Source organism: Mustela nivalis (assembly GCF_964662115.1).
Source record: "Mustela nivalis genome assembly, chromosome: 6".
NCBI lineage: Eukaryota > Metazoa > Chordata > Mammalia > Carnivora > Mustelidae > Mustela > Mustela nivalis.
In genome coordinates this window covers 103,382,645-103,402,274 of record NC_139025.1, presented here as the reverse complement: position 1 = coordinate 103,402,274, position 19,630 = coordinate 103,382,645, and the positions used below count along the sequence as shown (strand labels likewise).

General features: G+C 43.1%; 1 protein-coding gene across 1 annotated transcript in view; it reads left to right on the top strand.

The window, feature by feature from the left end:
• The first annotated feature begins 332 nt into the window (after positions 1 to 332).
• The window catches only part of RAB8B (RAB8B, member RAS oncogene family), a 59,860-nt gene continuing 40,562 nt past the window's right edge, over positions 333 to 19,630 (top strand). Inside the window, exon 1 of the mRNA XM_082737293.1 lies at positions 333 to 589. Within this exon, the coding sequence (XP_082593419.1) occupies positions 466 to 589 (124 nt within the window). The 5' untranslated portion in view covers positions 333 to 465. The remainder of the gene's footprint in view (positions 590 to 19,630) is intronic.

The following is a 19,630-nucleotide window of genomic DNA, read 5'->3' as shown; positions in this document are numbered from 1 at the left end:
GAAGAGATGCGGTAGTCCTGGGACTCAGATTCAGAGGTCTGGAATTGAAAGGCGCCCACACACAAAGAAACCGTGAAGTTGAGTTCCGGCGGCAAGACACGCAGAGTTCGAAATCGAGCCTTCCTTCCCGGCCGGGGTGGAAACGTCTAATCACCCACTCCCCCAGCACCCAGCGGATCTTCTTTTATCCCCTGGGGTTGCTCGGACAGCCGGTGCCGGGCACGCCCGAGGCTCCTCCAAGGAACTACAAGTCCCATCTAACCCCGGGACGCGGGCGATGATGACGAAGCCCCTGCCGATTGGCCGCACGGGGCGGGGCGCGCAGGCCTTCTTCAAGGGAAGGGGCGGGTCGCAGGGCGGGGCGAGCGGCGGTGGCGAGGCGGACACGCCCCCTCGTCCGCGGCCCCCTCCCCGCCTCTCTCCGCCGCTTCTCTCGCTCCGCGGTCAGAGGGCCGGAGCGAGAAGATGGCGAAGACGTACGATTATCTGTTCAAGCTGCTGCTGATCGGCGACTCGGGGGTGGGCAAGACTTGCCTCCTATTCCGCTTCTCCGAGGACGCCTTCAACACCACCTTCATCTCCACCATCGGTGAGGGAGGGGCCGCGGCTGGGGACGGGGAGTGAGAGACATGGGGGGCGGGTGCAAGCGGGCCGGGGAGAGGGCTGGAGGAGAGCTTGGGAGCCCCAGGGAGGGGACCCCGGGGACGGCAGGGTGGCTAGGGCAGTAGGAGAGAGTGAAGGAGTGAGGGAGAGGGGCGGGCGGGGACGTGAGGTTGGGGGGGGGGCGGTGAAGAGGGAACTTGGGGGCAAAGAAAGGGGAAGGGGTACCAGAGCAACAAGGACTAGGGGGATTGGGGGAAGTGAGAGGGTTGGGGGAGTGACAAGGAAGGGTCTTAGCGGGACAAAGTGGGGGGCGGGAGACACGAAATCTCATAGAGAAGGGGATAGTGGGTGTGAAATGGATTAAAAGACAGGAAAGAGGAAGGAAATGCGAAGGGGGAAATGAAGCTTCGGGAGGAATGGGAGGGACGTGAAGTAAAAGAACAGAGGACACAAGGGACAAGAGGCGAGAACCCAACAATCGGAAGGGAATTCAGAGGAATGAGCTATCTGGAGGTGAGGGATGAGGGGCACTGGCCACAAGAGGTCTGGATCTCTTGTCATGGAGGGGGTGCAGAACAAATATTGCAGGATGGGGAGAAGAGTTCAGAGGTCAGAGCGAGGACAGGTGGTGGAGAAAGTAAAGGAAAGCTGGGTGTGAGATAGAAAGGAAAAGGAGAAGCAGAATAATATACAGTCCAGAGGTTAAGCAGAGAAGACAGAGAAAATGGGAAAGGGAGAGGAAGTGGAAAACGTGGGGCACGGGACTTTCTCCAGTACCTGGGAACCCTGGTTACCATTTTCTCTCTCCCTTTCCTTTGGCTCAAGTGCAGGAAAAAGATCAAAACGTGACTAATGGTGGAATAATGCCTACAGAGTGTGAAGTGTTCTGTGAGCATTAACTGGTGTTAGGAGAATTGGCGACTTTTGGGAATGGTGTGATCAGGAAAATACGGTTCACTCCTTTACTACCATATCCTGAGAAGCAACACTTCTCAACTTTGTAAATTCTTGGGCTTGAATGTTTAATAACTTCTCAGCGGAGGAATTGATCTTACATTCTGCCTGACTCCCTATGCGTTTTGCCTTGGTTTTAATTATTACTTGCTGAATGAATCACAACACAACAGTGTACCCCCAATTACTTTGAATTGATTAATCGTTTTACCTGATCTTGGCGGGGAGCTATCTTTTCTACTTTTGTCCTGGCTGACTTTGTGTTCAGGTAAGGAGATAAGTAACTTACCATAAACAGAAGAGCAAATCAAGGCTGGTTTTAAACTGCCTATGCAAGTGACCTTAACATCACTTTCTTTGTTAAATAGCTGCAGTTAATTAAATACCTTAAGAATCTTATCTTTCAGTTGTCTGGGTGATGTTTGTAGTTTCTAATAGTAGCTCACTTAAGCACCTTTCACATGGTTCTTATAGCATATTTCACTGTGAATTTTTGGGATTATTATGGTGCTATGGTAGCAATTGTATTTGAATACTGTGTGTCTTAAGGATAATTTACCATTTTAAAAAAAAGAATATTTAGGTATGGAGCGCTCTTAAAATTGAGAACTAGGGAAGTCTATGGTTGGTTTGTTTGTTCTGGCCTCCTTCTTACAGACTGAGTGCTCTGAAACCTCCCCGGTGTTATGCTGTCTGGGCTTAGGGAAGTTTGAGTTGCAAGTTCTTGGCAGTCATTCTTGAGTGGGACTTTTTCTTTTCTGAGGAAGCAGATTTTAAATGTCATGTCTCAAGTATATTCCTAAGAGATTTGGTGGGAGCTGTCACAGCAACTAAAGGACGTTAGTTTTGGATGCTGGTACTAATTTCAAAACCCCGAATAAACCTTTTACATTGTTGAATGCGTAGTGCAGTCCAGATGGCAAAGGACAATTTCTAACAAGTTGAGTGGGTAGCCTTTTGTCGTTTCTCTCTGTGTGTGACCCTCCCAGAAGCATTCTCCTGTGTCAAAAGTGAGTGAGTCTCAATGATGTGGTTTCTCTTAAGCTCCTTGGTTGACTTTCAGTCATTTGAAATAGCTTTATTAGCCCCCACCCCTTTTGCCTTAATTTTTGTCCCATATTTCCTGTAAGGGTATCTGCTTCCTTTTGTGATAGTAGCTTTTAACAATTACTTTTCTTGGGGCGCCTGGGTGGCTCAGTGGGTCGGGCCTCTACCTTTGGCTCAGGTCATGGTCCCAGAGTTATGGAATCGAGTCCCACATCAGGCTCGCTGCTCAGTGGGGGGCCTGCTCCCCCCCCCCCAGTCACCCCCTGCCTGCCTCTGCCTACTTGTGATCTCTCTATGTCAAATAAATAAATAAAATCTTTAAAAAAAATACTTTTCTTGCAGTTGGCTTAGAATCTTTTTTGTGTGGATTTTTTTTTTAATTGAAATTGGTTCTGTAAAGGGTTGCAGCTATGAAGCTGTGTTCTGAAACTGTGTTGAACAGAAGGCAGACATTAGTCGGAATGAGTCTCAAATGTGATCTTGGTCTTCATATTTTCTGTGAGGTGGATGTGGTTAAAAGAGGCTATGAGCTGCATTTTCAGTTGACATGGAGGAGGGGAAAGAGCCCTCAGAGGGGAAAGGAGCCACAGAGCCTGACAGGAAGTGGTATCACACTGCCTTCAAACAGCAGAAAATTTTTTTTACCTGAAACCTAATGCTTTGCATTTGAAATTAAGCTGGGAAAAGAAGGTGAATATTAACAACATGCTCATGAACAAAGTTCTACACATTCTTCACTAACCGCACACGTAGGCATGGAGTGTCCACATCTTTAGCAGCAATATCCACTCCCTGCCCCCCCTCTCCCCCATCCACTGGTCATCTGAAATTGTTGAGGTAAGAGTTGGGACTTAAGAGTCCCAGTCATAATTATTTTTTGAGATACCTAGGTGTATAAGTTCTGGGCTTTTCTGACTGGATTTTTGACAGGGTCTGCCACAGCCTTGCTGACTAAACTTGATAAGGTCAACATCACAGGAAAAACTCATTTCTTAATACCTGAGGTTTGTGTGTGTGTGATTTGGTAGATATGCATGTGTGCTTGTGTCCCATGCAGATACGTGTTTAGTTTTGATACTGCTTTGTCAAAGTTCAAGTCATTGTTTAAAAAGGCATTTGCTGTCTTTAGATGGTCTTTGATAGTGGTTAGGCCATCATGAAAGGAAGGAGACAATCATTTTGATTACAGATAATGGCTCTCTCACAAGTACTTTCTTCTTACTTCTTTAAGGTTCTGCTACCTTCTCTGAGATCCCAGCTCTCCTCATTTCCTTTCTGCTTTTGGGGTTGGTGGAAGGTGCATTGTCTTCCACCTGACCCTTTGCGAATCTTTCAGTTTATCAGTAGGATAATACTCGTTAACTACTGAGTAGGGAGGGTATACCCATTTGAAATTATAGGCCCAGGGGTGCCTGGGTGGCTCAGTGGGTTAAAGCCTCTGCCTTCGGCTCAGGTCATGATCTAAGAGTCCTGGGATCGAGCCCCACATCTGGCTCTCTGCTCAGCGGGGAGCCTGCTTCCTCTTCTCCCTCTCTGCCTATTTGTAATCTCTGTCTGTCAAATAAATAAATAAAATCTTAAAAAAAAATACATAACCTCTTAACATGAAAAATACATGTTTCCAAAACAAAAATAATTTAAAAAAAAAAAAAAAAGAAAGAAATTACAGGCCCAGTGCCTATGACCAACCAGCCTTCCAGTTCAGAGGTTTGAGAACTAAAAGAAGTTTTTCTGTTTCTTTCTTTCTGTTAAGATTTATTTATCTATTTGAGAGAGAGAGAGACAGCAGAGTGAGAGAGAACACCAGTGGGGTGGGTGTGGGGGGATAGTGGTGGGAGGGATAGAGGGGGAGGGAGAAGATAGATAGAGGATAGAGGGAGAGGGAGAAGCTGACTCCCCACTGAGCAGGGAGACTGATGGAGGACTGGATCCCAGGGTCCTGGGATCATGATCTGAGCCTAAGGCAGAAGCTCAATCGACTGAACCACCAAGGCGCCCCTGAAAAAAGTTTTTTGATGAGCTCCCCCAAGCCTCCTGCATAATCATAATTAATGTTTTAAATGTCTGTAAGATGTGATGTTAAGACAACTAGGAAACAGTAATACAGTCACCTGTGCATTATATTTCCTGTGTGACGTGGGTACAGTTTACTGTTGATAGGAGGCCATACAGACACCTTGGAATGGCCTGTACTGTGCAAGGTGCTGCTAGAACAGAAGAGAAAACCCAGCCCTGTCCTTTAACTGGACAGTGTGAGCGTCATTCCTTTGCTGTCTCTCCCCACCCCTCCCCCCTCTTCCTGTCAGGGTATTTCCTGAGTGGTTTCATAGTTTGACAGTAGAAGAGTTGGAGATTATCAACTTTCTAGCCCTGCCCCAATTTTGTAAGTAGGAAAGCTAAGGTTGAATTGACAGTGTCAAGATCACACAGCTGGTTGTAGCAGAACTTCCCATGAAGCCCCTAATTCAAGTCTGCGTGACTTCTCACTGCTGCTATTTCTGATCAGTCTGTCAGTCTGATCGTCTCCATAAATCCAAGTCGCCACCTTTCCCCGGGGAGGAATTAGGTTTTGCACTTACACTTTTCTGTGAGGATTTCTCCTAGGATAACTCTGCATATGATAGCCCTCTTTTGCCTGTTTCTTTTGTGTCCCTAGTTACAGGTTGGGAGATCAAAGTGCATCCTGTCATTAAAATTCCTTCCACGTGCAAAATAGCTAATGAAATCATGTTAATAGCAGTATGCTGGTTAATTGTTGCCGCCTGGTCTCATCAGAGCACTTTTAGATATTTTATTCTGTAACGTTGCATTTTTTTCTTGGATTCACTTTTCCTAAAATCAGGGGTTGGCAAAGAATGGCCCTGGGGCCAAATGTGGCCTGTAGTTTTTGTGCCCATTGACAAGCGAAGAATGCTTGCTAACATTTCTAAGTGGTTATTAAAATGTAAAACAAGGACTATGCAACAGAGACCATATGTGTCCTACAGAGCTTAAAAATATGTACTCACTGTTCCTTTACAGAAAAAGTTTGTCGACCCTAACCTAAAATTAAAAAACTTTTTTGGGTGGGTAACAATTCAAGGCTGTTATCAAGAATTACTGACTGAAAAACAAACTTTGTCATATTTACATTTTTATCCAAAATGTCATCAACATTTGACTAAGCATCAGCCAAATATGTAGAGTAAGTGGATTTTAATTTTCATACTTGTTTTCCTTGGTTTCAGCCTTTCACACAGAAATATGCAAGGAACACGCAACTTCAAATTGAACATTTTGTACATAAAGCCTAATTTTAATGTCATTGTGTTCTCTCGAAGCTGTCAGGAGATTTTCCATCCAAGCCGTAGCTTTCCTGACAATACTGTTTCAGAAAAAGTAGAGCTTAATGCTTGATAATAAAGGGTTAAACCTAACCTCCTCAATTCCTGTTCTAGTGAGGGAGAAAAGCCATTCAGCAAATAAAGAGTGGGTGTGGGGAAACTGAGTCTTGGACACAATATGGATATGTTTTAAGACTAAGCGTACTTTACAAAAAAGAGTTTTGCCAGCTGTTCTGCCTGGCAGCAAATCAGGGGGAAGCTTTGTTTTGGACCCACTGAGAAAGCTGTGGGGAAATAGGTTTGGATATTGTCTTCAAGGGAAATAAGCCTAGCCTTTGAAGACCAGAAAAAAATTAGCAGTTGATTTTTGAGTTAAATCCGATAACTGCATTTGAAAAGAACCATGGAACCAGAAGCAGAAGACCTCCGGGGAGCTGCTGGCACGGCCTGAGGCTGGGTCTTGTTGAGGCCTGCCTGCCTGCCCGCACGTGGAGCCATTCTGGGGACCAGCTCTCTTGTGTGTATTAGAAGTGGGAGGATTCTGCAGGAAAGAGATTTCATGCAGAATGAGGAGAGGCTTGGAGTGGGGATGGGGAAGTAGATTTCAGGTGGCGGTTAATACTGTGGAGCCTAACATAATAGGAGCTTCTGAAATGTAAGTAGACATTGAAGTGGACTGTTTCACGTCTGGTGTTAGGGAGAGAGCATGGTGAATTAAGGGGAGTAGTGGGTCTGCAGTCAGTTTACGTCCTGGCATCTGCCATTCCTAGTTTTCTGGCCTTGGTGAGTCACTTGTCCTTCTAGAGCCTTAGTTCCTTCATCTCTAATAGAGTCTAATATTATACCAACTTTTCAGTGTTGCTGTGAATTCCCTAGGGCAGAAATCAAGCCTTATTTACCTTTTAAGTCTCCAAGGCCCATGTTAAATGACTTTTTTTTTTTTTTTCATCAGCTGGATGAATGAATGGCTTGGTGGATAAATTGTGAAAGCCCTATATGAGCTATAAAGCATTGCTTGAATTTTGGTTATTATTCTCTTTCATAGTATTATAATTAGATTATGTCTGAGATACAATCAGAATGCTTAATTGGAATTCTTACCACAAGAATGGTATTTTCCCCAGTATAAAGTGTTATATATCTTTCTATTATCTGTTTTAAAGGGATGTTTTAGAATAGGTAAGATATCACTTATCTTTCAGTCTTCATAATAAGCTGTTTGACACGCGGCTTCCAATCCCCCACTGACATAAATACCAAATAGAAAATGAGTGAAATCACTGGGTTTGCTTTAGAAGAGCCATTTCAGCTTTGTCTCTGCCCATTAGCTTCAAACAATGCAACAGATGCCTGTTAACAGTTTCATGCCCAGTTTTAATTAGCAGATGGAGCTCTGTTTGTGTCTGTATTCTGCCCAGTGCTTGTTTGAGTGACAGGGTAGTGAGTGGATTGGAACTGGGCTGGGCATTTGGGTTGAATAAAGCCAAATTCTGTTTTTAAAGAGATGAATATAAACATTTATTGTATAGAACTTCTTGTGTATCTCACTAGAATGGCACAGGGTCTAGAGTAAAATGAATGTTTCCAATTATGTTTTCTGCTCTTATTACCATTCTAAAATTACATAAGGTAGAAAAAAATGACCACTTTATGGCTTAGATGAAGGGCTTTACTGTCATGAAGTGGCTTTCTTTGAAGACCCATTTCAGTATTTCAATATTGGGCAGAGTATGTTGAGAAATATGCAAAGCTGGGATGAAACAGACTTCAGCATGAATGTGAGCATGGGCAGGAGTGGTGGCAGCCACCCTCTGCGCTGTGTGGTGTAGACCACCGAGCTTGGGAGACCCCGGGGGAGACCAGGGGCTGACGGGTCCCTGACCTCTGCCTTGCTGAGGGAGGGAAAGGGCGGCAGAGGGCGGGTGGCTTTGCCCTACACATCGGCCATCTCTTCTTGCAAGGGAATAGGTTTTGCTGTCCATCATGTGAGGGCTAAATTTCAGTATTAAAAATACTGTCCGGGGATGATAATTAGATGTGTTGTATCTGGAGATGTGTCCTTATCCTCTGTTCATTTTGTGTTTGGGGATTTTTCTTATTTTGTGTTGAATTAATAGGAACCTTAAAGAAAGTAGGTACCTGATTGTCTTTAGAGGAAAAAATGTCCGCTTTTTTTTTTTTTTCCTTTAAATTTGCTAAGTTACTTGAGACTTCCTTTGAGAAGCCACATAAAGTGGTGGGGCAATTGGAAACTGTTCTCTGCAGCAGACCTGTTACTTGGCAGTGATGAAATATCTCTTTTCTCGTTGTCGTACCTATAGCATTCTGCATCAGTGTGATTGGGTGCTTTGGTATTTACCTTTTGCTGAACCATTGGACATTTTCCAAGTAGCTCTCATCTTCCTCAGCCCTGAATGTTAATTCTCAATTCCCGGGAGAAAATGCTAAAGCTCTCTATGTCCTCACGTTCATCAAATTTAGGCTTGCTGTCCCTAAGAGAGAGGCTAGGACAGCTCTAGTTGCACCCAGTGACAGCATTGCAGGACTTTAAAGCGCTTGGTTTGCAAAAGTCCGGTTAGGGATGGAATCCCACCTCATCACGATTGAGGAAAACCAACTGCAAAGCAATTAAGCAATATGTCGTGTTGCATAGCTTTCTTCTGGCAGAGCTAGGACTGGCACGACTTCCCCACATCATGTTGTGATTTTGCATATTTTGGCAAAGAACTTGGCAGTGATTATTTTAATAACTTATCAATGTTTTCCTGATATACGAAGTAGAGGGACACTCTCTAAAATACCCAGTCATGTTTTGACATGAAATATCGGGTGATCTATTTAAAAGTTGAATTGTAAGAGTCTGTTTCTTATGGCCCTATGCAAAATTTTTCTGAAATAGGTATTACCAAATATTCCAATCTCATACACAAAAATACACAAGCTCCATCACAAAAAAATAAATAAAAGGGTTTGTATTGTGAGCAGTCAGTGACTAACCCTACTGTAATTTGTATGTTGCCTGTGAATTTGGATGGGGTAACTTTATGGTTTTCAACAAGGAATTTTTTACTTTTTCTTTTCTAAAGGTCTCTGAATAAAATCTTGCGATGGAATGGAAAACAATTTTTTATTGAGAGTTAACTCTTTCAGTTTTGGAATGATTCAGACTACTGTCTCAGTTCAGACTCCACTAATACTTCACCCTTATCAGTTTTTTGGGGGAGAAGGGTTGGATTGGGAAGGGGGAAAGAATGAAAATAACAGGGGCGCCTGGGTGGCTCATTGGGTTGAGCCTCTGCCTTCAGCTTGGGTTGTGATCTTGGGGTCCTGGGAGTCGGGCTCTCTGCTTAGCGGGGGGCCTGCTTCCCCATCTCTCTCTGCCTGCCTCTCTGCCTACTTGTGATCTCTCTCTGTCAAATAAATAAATAAAATCTTAAAAAAAAAAAAAGTTACCCAAGAATGAAAATAATATTCTACCCTCCACCCCTGTCCATGTCTTTGGCTACTCCTTCAGTCTCTTTTGCTTTTCTTAGTAGTTGGAGAAACTATTGGGAAAGGAGTTAGAAACCTCTGCCTGTGAGAGTGTGAGGACTGGGGCACCTGGTTGGCTCAGCCGATGGAGTGTGTAACTCTTGATCTCGGGGTTGTAAGTTTGAGCCCCACACTGGGGAGAGATTACTTAAAAATCTTTAAGAAAAGAAATAAATAAAAGGGTGTGAGGATTAGTAGTGACTTTTGACTTCATTGCTGTCTACATTGTTTAGAACTAGTTAGTAAAAATTTGGTGCTTGTTTCAGTCACAAACAGTAACAAACAGTGACAGATGAGGTTGTTGTCCACCAAAAAATAATTTGAGTGAATTTCCCATTTTGTCTACTTACTATTGTTTTGAAAATTTCCAGTCTTACAGAAGCATGAAAAAATTGGTGGGACTGGCAAAATCTCTTACTTCCAGAAAATTCCATCATAATCAAATTTTAAAACATGCGTACATAATATCAGTTGTGTCTCTATCTTTGCCCTTCAACCTTCAGCTTTGACAAATACCATTACATCTGAAATTTGTATTGTGATCTAGAATATGATTTACCACAATTTTTTGTTCAAATCATCTATTATTGCCAAATATGTAATACTGTGAAAAACAATTGGTGTGTGTCTGCAATCAGCCCTGTTTAAGCACTTCCCAAGGAGTGAGACTGGGCCTGTTTTCTCATTGTGAAAAGCAGATACAGGCTTCGATGGTTTTCATACTCTCTTCTGGCTGCAGCATTCTATGAATCTATGAAATCAAGTAGTGTGTGTAAAGAAAGAGGGTTTGTCCTTTATTTCTTCAGTTAACCACTATGGGCAAGGGTTCTTTCTGCAGGTGAACACTAGTGTCTTGATGTCATGAAGTCAGAAGGAAGAAATAGTAGCCCTAGTTAATTCCAGCCAAGCCTGTGTTGATCTTGTAAATCAAACGTTTTGTAGTCCTAAAGAGATTGCTTAATGAATTTGAATCCTGTGCTCAAAAAAATGCTTGGGTTCAGGGCGCCAGGGTGACTCAGTTGATTAAGTGTCTGGCTCCTGGTTTCTGCTCAGGTTGTGACCTCAGGGTCATGAGATTGAGCCCCATCTCAGATTCTACACTGAGCCAGGACCCTGCTTAAGATTCTCTCTCACCCTCTCCCTCTGCCCCTCCCTCTTCTAAAAAATGCTTTGGTTTGAATAATAAAGCTGAATGTCACCAAAAATATAATCACATGAGAAGTTGGAAAAATACTTCTTTGAGAAGAGATGCATAAAGTATTTTCAACTTATCTCATTTTCTTTACATAAAACATGGTGAGGTAGGTGAAAAATAATCCAAAAAGATAAGAAGCTTTTTGCTGCTTAGGTTTGCTGGTACTGAACTTCCATTTGACAGATAAGGGACAGAGGCGTGGAGACATGGAAATGGCTCTAGGTCACGCACAGCCAGACCTTAAGCAGCAGGTTTTGGATTTCAAGTCTCCTTTCTCTTACATTTCCTCTGCTTTTACTTCTCTTGCTATGAAAATACATATAGTATAAACATAGCCAACATCTGTAGAAAATTCAGGGATTGAACCAGAGATATAGGGTCCAAGCACATCTCTAGAGTCCTTGATTAACAGAATGCTTTTGGTCAAACCTTTTAGCTCCTTCTCATGATCTTTACTTTCTTACCAGTTAAAAAGAGAGGCTAGGGGTGGGACAAGGTTGCTTGTGAAGTGCAGAGTGGGAACTGCAGAGATTTTGATAGTCATTTCCCAATGTAAGACACTAAGTCTTTTTCATTTTCTCTAAATTCACTCATTCAGCAACATTGTTTCATCCACAAAATTTTGAGAGGGGAAAGAGTAACAAGTATCCAGGCAATTTAACACAATGATGAAGAGGACTCCAAAGGGGTAAAAAAAAAAAAAAAGGTTGTGAAAGCTTGGAGGTGAGGTAGAGGAAAGTTTCTAGGAGGAAATGGCATTTAAGCTAAAATCAGAACCTGGAGGAGGACTTAGTTGGGTAGAATGAGAGAGTGTGGGGGGACGGAGGGCTCCTCCCGCAGGTGCACCAGACAGCACAGCCCTCTGGAGGAACTCAAGACATCCTGTTTAGCTGAAGCCTCAAGTGAAATGGGAGGTGAAGTTGAAGGTAATTAAAGGGCAGGTTGTAATGGGCTTTCAGACCTGCTCAAGAGTCTGGACTCTGTCCTGAGAAGGGCAGGAGTCACTGAGAATTAGATTAGCAGACAGTGTCTGTTGCCTTCTACGTCACTTGGACCCTTATGTTCACCAAGTGCTTTCACTTATATTTCTGTTTAAACTCCTCAGTAATGAAATCTATGGCTAGACATTGCTATCTCCCTGTTCTGGAAGCTCAGGTCCTGAGAGAGTAATTGACTTGATCCAACAAGTAAATCTTAGAGGAGCCCTGACCATACTTTTGTCTACATCAACCTGCTCTTCCCAGAACAGGTTCTGGAGTTTTCCATGGGAGGGACTATACTGGCACTGAGGCTAGAGTAACAACCATGTAAAGTGACTTGAGAAGTGTGTTGCATGGAAAGATGAAATCACCTTCTCCCCAGAGAAGCTCTTATACAGCTCACGCCAACATGCTTCACCTTGCCTGTTGACCCTGGGAGATCAGTGGACCTGTGGCTTGGGGTTGTCTCCTGGCCTCTAACCCCCTCCCTTAGGAAGCAGTCAAATATGTGCACAGCAGAGTGGAGGCAGGAAGGGACAGAGTTTAATTATGAATCCAACTCGCTCATGAAAAGGGAACTAATTGTAATGGCAAGGCAGCACTGCCTCTCCACATGGGGCCATTGGTTGTTACACTTGTATGTTGTTGGCCTTAGACTGTAATGTGCTAGGAATAGCTGCTTTAATTGTAAGCTTCTTTCCTTTGGCAAATTAAGTTTAAACTTTGTGCTAGCCTGTCCTGTTCTTTTCTGCAGGGTGAAATCATCTCTGCTCTGGGTTTTGTTTGTAAAGCCCTATTTGGCAGTTTTCCTCAGAATCGCAGGGCATTGTAGACTGGACTAACACCTGATTGGTTTGCTAGCCCTGAGTTTCCAGAATGTTGCTGTGAGCCAAAAAGCAGAAAGGCCGGAGCAGCTAAACCTGATAAAACAAAGTCCCATCTGCTAAAGCTCATGAAGTTGCCTGCTAGGGGAGGCCCTTGGTCTCTCATTTTAGCTTTGCATTCTGGATTTTTACAGTGGTCATTTGTTTCTCTGAGAGATTAGGAGCAGAGCTGAGGTCCTCTGAGAGGCAGGCCACCAACATCTAAGAGGAAAAAGTGGCAGTATGCCACTTGCAGCAGGGATACTCATTATAGGAGTGTGGGCAGCTCAGTAGTAAACTTCCTGGGCTTCCATTTCTTCAAAGCAAAATCAGAGTGTTGTGAGCAATACACTCTAAAGACCCTTCTAGAAAAAATAGATCCTGAGCAATAACCAGAGGATTCACTGACAAAAGGAAAAATAGACTTAACACAAAATAACATGGTATGGATAAAAGAACTTGGGCTTCTGAGACAAGTTCAAGTTCAAGTCCTGTTTGAGAGCCTTGGACAAATGATTTAAGCATTTTCTTTATTGATAAAGGAAGGATAGTAACTCCATTTCAGGATTTTGGTTTCATTTTATTTTGAGAATCAAATGCACCATCATGTGTATATTATCTTCGGCACATGGGACACACACATGAAAAGGCATGTGCGGGAGTGAACTCATTCCCAGTTCACTGAGGTAGGCCCAGACAGCTGTGAGGGAGGACCTTGGCAATCCCTGGGACTTCATTGTTAGAGCACTTGCTTTTAAAAGAGCTAACGTTTATTGAGTGCTTACTATATATACTAGGTACAGTTCTGGGCATTTTACATGGCTTACCATTTTTCATGGATTGATCCAATTCGTTCATGAGACTACCTCTTAGGTACATTCTGTTATTCCCATTTTCTAGAAGAGGTATGGAGTCACAAAATGGTTGAACAACTTCTCAAGGGCACGTAGCTGGTGACTAGTGAAACCAACCCAGATCTGAATCCAGGCAGTCTTATTCCAGAAACTGTTTTTAACCACTGTGCTTTTCTACACCACCAGTGACTCAGAAATATTAAAAAAAAAAAAAAAAATTTAGTTATCTTCAAGGATGCAGTGTGGTGCTAGGTGTCCTGACCAGCTGGGCGATATCACCAAGTCTTTTGACCTCCTTGGTATCAGTTTTCCTTTTGCCAAGAGGATGGCTGTGAGGTGCTGTAGTGACAGTGCTATAGTACAGTGCTTAGCACAGGGGCTAGTGTGCAGCACGGCTCAGTAGTTGGTGAGGGGTTTTGTTTTCTCCAGGTAATTTAAGAGGCACTTGTTAGAGTGAATTCCATAAAAATTATGAATGGGAACATTTTGGTTACTTTATGGGGTGTGCTTCGGTTTTCTAGAAAATTCATTCTGAAAGTTGTGGCCCACATGGATTTTACAAAGCCAGAATTAGAAATATTTGTCTTGAACCTTCTTCTCAAAGTGAAGGGAATTGTCCCTTCACTGGCTGGCTTTAAGAAGGTGTCCAGGAGCAGCCCTTGACCTCAGGGGCAACATGTCAGTGTAATGTAAGGAATAAATTTTGTGCAGCCTTCTGGCTACTGCAGACTCCCAGGGCATCTTGAATTCTTCCTTGGGGTGAGAACAAAAACAAAAACAAGACACAGTGCTCAGTACCCTGTCTAGGAGGGACAAATGTTTCAATTTAAATATTCCAGCTCAATGTCCTCTGTTAGGGCCCTGAATTTTAAGTACAGCGAGTTTCTGAGTGAAGTCTCCTGAATTTTAATGAGTTTGTTTGCATACATGAATTTGAACAATACATTAAATCTTGAAACACCGTAGCTGATTTTAATGGAGTAAATTACCCAACTTGAAAGTTAGTTGATAGGCTTTTCTTTACCAAATAATCAAGATGATGATGCTTTAATCTCAAAAAAGTCATTAATCACATTTTTACAATAGCGATACATGCCATTAATTTTTTTTAATCATTGAACTATCTCATCAAGAGAATTAGGGGAATAAATGTGTCAGTATGAGTGTAAAGCATGATTTTTCCCCCTTGTGATAGTTAGTACTTAACAAATGATTACATGGACATGGTAAGCATAAATTTGAAATTGGGTTTGGTTTTGTACAGTACTTGCTTTGGAGCAGGAAGGTGAGGTGAGATGCTCTTGGCTAGTTTAAAAGTGTTTTTTTGTTTGTTTGTTTTTAAAGATTTTATTTACTTATTTGACAGAGAGAGAGAGATCACAAGTAGGCAAAGAGGCAGAGAGAGAGAGGGAATCAGGCTCCCTGCTGAGCAGAGAGCCCGATGCAGCACTGGATCCCAGGACCCTGAGATCATGACTGAGCCGAAGGCAGAGGCTTAACCCATGAGCCACCCAGGCGCCCCTTAAAAGTGTTTTCAAACATTAAAAATATACATATAAGGCTGGTACAGGAGGTGGCAGGGTCCACATGATGAAGGGCCTCGAGGGCTAAAGTAAGGAGCATAGATTTTTTTTTTTAAGATTTTATTTATTTATTTATTTGACAGACAGAGATCACAAGTAGGCAGAGAGGCAGACAGAGAGAGAGGAGGAAGCAGGCTCCCCGCTGAGCAGAGAGCCCGATGCAGGGCTCCATCCCAGGACCCTGGGATCATGACCTGAGCCGAAGGCAGAGGCTTTAACCCACTGAGTCACTCAGGTGCCCCAGGAGCATAGATTTTATTCTGACTCTAGTTGAAAGAACATAGGCAGAGTGATGTGCATATGGTTTGTAATTTTAAAAGCTGCCATGGTTTTAAGAAAGTTCATTTTGGGGGCACCTGGCTGGCTCAGTCAGTGGAGCTCATGTGACTCTTGATCTTGGGGTTGCAAGTTTGAGCTCCTCCTTAGGTATAGAGATTACTTAAAAAGAAAATCCTTTAAAAAAAAAAAGTTTGGGGCGCCTGGGTGACTCAGTGGGTTGGGCCGCTGCCTTCGGCTCAGGTCATGATCTCTGGGTCCTGGGATTGAGCCCCGCGTCGGGCTTGCTGCTCGGCAGGGAGCCTGCTTCCCCTCCTCTCTCTGCCTGCCTCTCTGCCTACTTGTGATCTCTGTCTGTCAAATAAATAAAGAAAATCTTTAAATAAATAAATAAATAATTTAGAAAGTTCATTTTGAGGCTTAATGGCACTGAAAAACCATGCTATTCTAGTCCATTCCATAACGTAATGTTGCGTCCAGAAGAGTATCTTGTTAACAACCTCTAGATGGCCAGAGGCTTACCCTATAATAAAGCGTAAAGGTTGTGATGGTGGGTTCGGCTAATGCTCCAGGCAATGAAATGTGCCAGATGGTGGAAAGAGCAGAAGCATTCAGATCATCACTTCTGACTGTGACCTTCTGGAGGACAGCAACTGTGATATGCCCCTTCAGAGCTCATTTTTCTGATGCTCAGGCACACAGGATTTGTTTGTGAAGTAAGTCAACTAACACCATCCATTTCCTTCTGAGGAATGGATCTTGGGCTCTGGCAATAGTGATGTCTCATCCATTAGCACATCCATCCGCTTCAAAGGATGTGTAATTATCACCTGTTACTGCTTATGGTCTTTTTCTAGATGCAAGAGCGAGAAAATCAACCTATTTCTCTTTTACCCAGAGAGCAAATGCCTGCTAACTTCATTTATGATCAGGCATATGTGCACACTCTCTTGCACATGGAAGGCCCTCAGGGAATGTTTGCTGAGTGAATGTCCAATTGATGGCCGATGCCCTCTCCCCAAGTCCCAGCTGCCCATGGCTACCTCACATCTCTTTTGTAGTTTCCAGGAAAGATCCCACCACCCCCAAACAGGAGTGTCCTCAACCTTTTTTCTTGCCATCTCTAATTTTTGGGTAATCTTCCCTCGCTTCCTTTCCCCTTCTCTCCAAAGAGGCAGTGTTGACCTGCTGGTTGATTTCTTGTAATACCTTCCCTCTCTCTTGGGACTGCCCCCCCCCCCATTATCACTTTCTCTCTTACATCCTGTTTTTTTCTTTCTCTTCCTCTGTTGAAATTGTCCCCATTCTAATAAGGAGATCTCATAAATGCATGACTTTCTCAAGTCACCCATCTCTCTCTCTCCTTTCCATTGTTGTTTGACTCCTTTAAAGAGACGTCTTGTGCGTGGGGGTTGGGGGGGTGGACATTGGGGACGGTATGTGCTATGGTGAGTGCTCTGAATTGTGTAAGACTGATGATTCATACACCTGTACCCCTGAAACAAATAGTACATTATATGTTAATTTAAAAAAGAGAGAGAGAGAGAGGTCTTGTCCCCTGCACTTTTTTCTGTATCGTCATGCATTAACACCTTGAAATCTGCTCCACCAGCTTCAACACTGTGTCTAGGTCATCCTGTCATCCTAATTGAACAGGCCAGTGGGCCTTTCTCCAAGCTTGACCCCCTTGGCTTCTCAGCAGCATTTGACACTGTTTATTACTTGCTCCTTGAAGCTCATTCTTCTACCAGCTTCCAGGAATTGTCTGCTCCAGTTTGCTTCCTACTCTTCTAACTGTGCCTTCTGTTTCCATTGGTAGCCTCATTTTGCCTTTTAGTTGAAGTCATTGTCCAAGTGTCTGTTCTCGATTTTTTTCCTTTTTTTTTCTTAGAATTTAGGCACTTTAATTTGTAATCATGCTCATCTGTGTGATTACTGCACGAAGTTCTGTCTTCCTGCCACATGGTCTCTCTGTGAGTGCAGGTAGCGGCTCTGTTGTTTTTCACCTGTCCCTACCGCCTAGTACAGTGCTTGGCTTGTAGAGTTAAAAAATCCCCAAGTGATGAAGGTGGTAGGCTTGCCCCCTTCTAAGTCTTCCAGGTAGGACTCCCCAGCTTCATATCTCATTACATCCCCAGCCTCTCCCAACCTGCTGTGCTACCTGTTCCACCCCAAAATGAAGTCATTTCCTCTTCCTATCTCGTACCCTTTCATGAATTTTCATGTGTCAGTTAACACTACCATCAGCTTTGTTTTGTCTTGTTTTCATTTATCTAGGCTCAAAAATCTTGCATATAAGTTGTTTCCAACCCCTTTCCATTATTTCTTCTACCACCCTCATATAAGGCCCTCCATGCCTGGACTTTGCAGTGCCCCCCAGGTGGCTTGGACACTTCCAGACTCGTTTGGACAATACCTCTGCCTCCCATTCTACCTGTGCACTTAGATCAATTTCACTGTAGAGCATAGCTCTAGATATTAATCATACTAATAATCCCTTACCTCTCCTCTTAAAAGTCTTATTTTTCACTTTGCCTAATTGAATGCATCTTTCTCAGTCTGTCCTTCAACATTCCCTGTAGTGAGGTGTCAGCTTGTATTTCCTTCTGTTTCTTATGGGAGTCCTACACTCAAACCCAGGGCCTCCTAAACTGGTGTACCAGCAGGCTGTGGCCAAGCTTTCACTTGACCAGTATAGGTTTCCTAGCTGTCCTTTTGTGAGAAAGAATGCCATTTTTCAGTTCCCGAAAAGACGTACATCCTACGTTTTTGGAATTCAAATGTTGTTTTACTTGTAAAATGCTGTTGATAATAGATGGTCATTATTTATCTCGTTATCTTTTGCAAATTAAAAAGATAAATTGCAATGAAATTCTTGCAATTTTGTTTCTCTGAGGGAGAAAATGCTATTTCTAGCTCAGTTTTCTCTCCAGGCAAATTTTATGGGATAACAGTTCCTAGTTTAGTAGAGCCCTTCTTTCAACTTTTCCATTCCCCCTACCACCACCATCTTTTTTTCTTTCCAGTTCACAAATTTTACCAGTTCACAAAGTTCAAAAGTCTAGGAATCACTGCTCTACCCTGAATGGGTTGTTTCATGAACACACTTCTTATCTGCCTGTTGACGTCCTACCTTTCCTTTTTTGTTTTTGTTTTTGGGTGGTTTTTTTTTTGTAATGCATAAGCAGGTTTTCTGACTTTATTTATTTTTATTTTTTTATTTTTTATAAACATATAATATCTTTTTATCCCCAGGGGTACAGGTCTGTGAATCGCCAGGTTTACACACTTCACAGCAGTCACCATAGCACATACCCTCCCCCATGTCCATAACCCCACCCCCCTTCTCCCAACCTCCCTCCCCCAGCAACCCTCAGTTTGTTTTGTGAGATTAAGAGTCATTTATGGTTTGTCTCCCTCCCAATCCCATCTTGTTTCATTTATTCTTCTCCTACCCACTTAACCCCCCATGTTGCATCTCCACTTCCTCATATCAGGGTCCACCTTTCCTTCCTGATGCTCCTCAGGATGTTCCTTTCATGGGACACCATGTCAGAGCCTTGTCCCCGCCCTCCCCCCACTGGAAGATGCTTTCTCTTTCCTCAGAGGTACTTTGTACCCTGTAGCACTTTGGACTTTTGCATGACATCTTCCATGTTCTTCCTGTGTTCAAGTAGAACTGGCCTCCTCTGCATCCCCACCTCCCCACTCCCACGATAACTTTCTTTAGGACAGAAGCTTATTTTTTCTCTATGTTGTTTGCATTGCTAGATGTTGTAGTTGGCTCATAATTGGACAAATCATCCTAGGACTCCAGTTCCGTGATAATTCTTTTGAGCAAAAGAATTATCACGGAACTGGAGTCCTAGGATGATAGTGATGAAGGGATTAGGTAAAGCTCACATCTTCAGGGGGAAAGGATCTTTTAAAAAAGTTTTAGTTCAGACTTTTTTTTTTTATGACTCTGAAATTAAAATCATAGTTGCTTACTAAAACATGTTGAGAATTATTGCCCATTTATCTTTACCAACCTGGGGTTGACCCCACGACCCTGAGATCAAGACCTGAGCTGAGATCAAGAGTTGGATACTCAACTGACTGAGACACCCAGACGCCCCTGCCCATTTATCTTTTAAAGACAAAACCATCTTAGACTGTCGCTCTAGTTATCTCAAGCATTGGATCAAGGTCTGCTGTGGTTGTGGTGGTTAAAGTGAGAAATTACACATTTGACATCTTCTGTGAAACCTGTGAAATCTTTGTTGTAACGTTGATTTAGATTTCATTTCAACAGAAGAGGTCCTGAATATTTTCTTTCCCCTAGGTGATAGGCCAGTTTCTTGGCCTCTAGCCTTCTCTAGAGTTTATCAGCGCTCTGTGAACTCGGGCCTGATCTAGATAACTAGGCTTTCTCTGTGTCT